Source organism: Triticum dicoccoides, chromosome 5B (genome assembly GCF_002162155.2).
Source record: "Triticum dicoccoides isolate Atlit2015 ecotype Zavitan chromosome 5B, WEW_v2.0, whole genome shotgun sequence".
NCBI lineage: Eukaryota > Viridiplantae > Streptophyta > Magnoliopsida > Poales > Poaceae > Triticum > Triticum dicoccoides.
In genome coordinates, this window is record NC_041389.1 from 545,585,609 (window position 1) to 545,588,626 (window position 3,018).

At 45.2% G+C, this 3,018-nt stretch overlaps 1 protein-coding gene across 1 annotated transcript; it reads left to right on the forward strand.

The window, feature by feature from the left end:
• The first annotated feature begins 934 nt into the window (after positions 1-934).
• LOC119310011 (protein DETOXIFICATION 21-like) lies at positions 935-2,774 on the forward strand. Its single transcript, XM_037585882.1, has 4 exons — positions 935-1,360; positions 1,485-2,026; positions 2,153-2,225; positions 2,769-2,774. Exons 1-4 carry the CDS (start codon positions 1,067-1,069, stop codon positions 2,772-2,774), a joined length of 915 nt encoding a protein of 304 aa, XP_037441779.1. The 5' UTR covers positions 935-1,066.
• Positions 2,775-3,018: the final 244 nt, after the last annotated feature.

Below are 3,018 nucleotides of genomic sequence, written 5' to 3' on the forward strand. Positions count from 1 at the left end.
CTGCAATGTGTGAGTTATCATGCTATTACTGGGGTATATTTGATCACACCCCCCCCCCCTCGGTCGCTGAAGGTACCAGGGCCAGTTATCAGATATGTGATGTGTGAGTTACCATACTATTCATACAAAAAAGTTATCGAGTGTATGTTTACATTAGTTTTTTTTGTAAAAAAAGCTATGACGATGTTTGTACATAAGCTATCAGATTTTGGTACATATAATTATCAATCTCATTACAAAAGAATTTACCGAGATATCACAAATGAGAAAAAGACCGTTGTTTGAATTCTATAGGAGTGAAACATTTATTTCTCTTGAAAACATTCATCACTACAAAAACGAGACAAGTGGAGTACAAAACACGTTGCATCGGTCCTTTAAAAAACTTGGAGCAAATGATTTTGTCTCCTCATCAAAGGTGTTGTGGTCTTTCTTTCTCGTTCTCATTTACTAAGATAGAAATACAAATTAACCCACAAATGAAACAAAAATAGGTGGTTAGCTCAGCTGGTAATGAGTTGTGGCTGCAACCAACAGGTTGTGTGTTTCGCAAACCACCAATCGACTGGTGGATAGATTTGTCGTTATATATATACTCCTATAGTTCTACTTGTGAGCTCGGTCGGATTGGACCACCAATCGACTGGTGGATAGATTTGTCGTTATATATATACTCCTATAGTTCTACTTGTGAGCTCGGTCGGATTGGATTATAGGAGTAGTACATTATACTCTATTCCCTGGATCTCTGATCTGAAGCTAAAGCAAGATTCCTACACGTGCTAGGGATTAACTAGATAAAAGCTTTTGATATAAGTACGGCCAATTAATAACTGTTGGGACTGATCGGCCAATCGGGAGATAGATCGATGCATCCTATCTACCTTGTTTAACTGGTGTGCTTATACTGACTAATGACACACACTGACAGTGACAAAGCTACTCATGGCATTCACCAACAAGCATGCTCTCTCCAAGGCAGCGCGTGCGTGTTAGTGTGTGTGGATCACCACATTAATCAGCACCATAACCAGATTCTCTCCAAGGCAACAAGATTCTAGGCAAGATGAGCCGAACAACCTGCCTTCAATCAATGGAGAAGTGGGAGGAGGCCCCGCTGCTGGAGCACAGGCAGGGGGGGCATAATGTGAGCGGCGACGGAGAGGCCCGGCTGGGGCGCCGGCTGTTGGAGGAGAACCGGACGCTGTGGGCGGTGGCGGGGCCGGCCATCTGCACGCGCTTCTCCACCTTCGGGGTCACCGTCATCAGCCAGGCCTTCATGGGCCACATCGGCCCCACCCAGCTTGCCGCCTACGCCCTCGTCTCCACCGTCCTCATGCGCTTCAGCAACGGCATACTGGTAACCCCATTGCCATTTTCATCGCTCCTTCCTTCCATCAGTCTGTCTGCCAAAGAATGAAACTGCTTGATTATATATATATGAAAAACTATTGTCTGATGTGCTTAGACTGAATGCAATGCAGCTGGGCATGGCGAGCGCGCTGGAGACGTTGTGCGTGAAGTCGTACGGGGCGAAGCAGTACCACATGATGGGCATCTCCCTGCAGCGCTCCTGGATCATCCTGACCGGCTGCGCCGTGCTCATGCTCCCCATCCTCATCTTCACTGAGCCTCTCCTTGTCTCCATCGGCCAGGACCCCCTGATCAGCGCTGTCGCGGGGACCATCTCGCTCTGGTACATCCCTGTCATGTTCGCCAACGTCTTCAGCTTCACTCTCCAGATGTACCTGCAGGCCCAGAGCAAGAACATGGTCATCACCTACCTTGCATTTGTCACCCTCGGTCTCCATGTGTTCCTGTCGTGGCTCTTCACCGTCAGGCTGCACCTTGGGCTCGCTGGGGCCATGACCTCCATGGTCATTGCCATGTGGATTCCTGTGTTTGGGCAGCTCATCTTCGTCTTCTTTGGTGGCTGCCCTCTCACATGGACTGGGTTCTCCTTCACAGCATTCACCGACCTTGTCCCTATCCTCAAGTTATCTCTATCCTCTGGTGTCATGCTCTGGTATGAACAAACTTGATGTTCCACTATATTATGCAGTTTCAGTTGTGGACCAAGTGCGCGCCTACATTTTATACTTTACTGTCCTTGTTAAAATTTTGTATGTCTTTTCTTGTTTGCATTTTTCAGTTTGGAATTGTGGTACAGCACCATATTGGTGCTCCTTACCGGGTACATGAAGAATGCAGAGGTTGCACTCAAAGTTTTAAATAGCGCGCTAAGCATCTTAGCGGCGGACCTCTTCCAAATGCTATAGCGTGCTATAGCGAAGCTATAGCGCGCTATTTAAAATGTTTGTTCATTTGTTTGGATCAAAGTCTCTTAGCGCAAGACCTTTTGTAAACGCTATAGCGTGCTATAGCGGAGCTATAGCGGGCTATTTAAAACAATGGTTGCACTTGACGCTCTTTCAATATGGTAATACATATACTAATTTATTTCACTATTTCATTGTTCTTGAAGCTTATTGCATAAGCTTTGGTTTTTCCATGCACACTGGATATTGCTATTAGTTCATAGGTCAGTAGTTAATCACTGGTCCACATATGTCATTTCACTGTTTCATAGTACTCCCTCCGTCCGGAAATACTTGTCGGAGGAATGGATGTATCTAGATGTATTTTAGTTCTAGATACATTCATTTTTATTCATTTCTCCGACAAGTATTTTGGGACGGAGGGAGTATTTCCTTGTCACCGCATATGAGCTAGTTAAGTAATCTGATTTCTACCTGTGAAATCTGCAGCCTTAACATCAATGGTTGGGAGATGATGATTTCTATTGGCTTTTTGTCTGCAGCAGGGTAACTTGGCATCTTAGAAATATGGAGATTAATCGTATCATGTTATTGAATAAGTTTTCAGATTTTTGATGATAGTGATTTGTGTGTTATAGAGTGCGTGTGGCAAATGAGCTTGGAGCTGGAAGTGCAAGAAGGGCCAAGTTCGCCATCATAAATGTCGTCACCACTTCCTTCTCCATAGGCCTTGTGTTGT

Bases quoted from the DNA above. Each gene is read 5' to 3' on its own strand.
- LOC119310011 (XM_037585882.1), top strand. From the start codon at position 1,067: ATGAGCCGAACAACCTGCCTTCAATCAATGGAGAAGTGGGAGGAGGCC. The intron at 1,361-1,484 runs GTAACCCCATTG...AATGCAATGCAG, and splicing joins GCTTCAGCAACGGCATACTG to CTGGGCATGGCGAGCGCGCT. The intron at 2,027-2,152 runs GTATGAACAAAC...TGCATTTTTCAG, and splicing joins TCCTCTGGTGTCATGCTCTG to TTTGGAATTGTGGTACAGCA.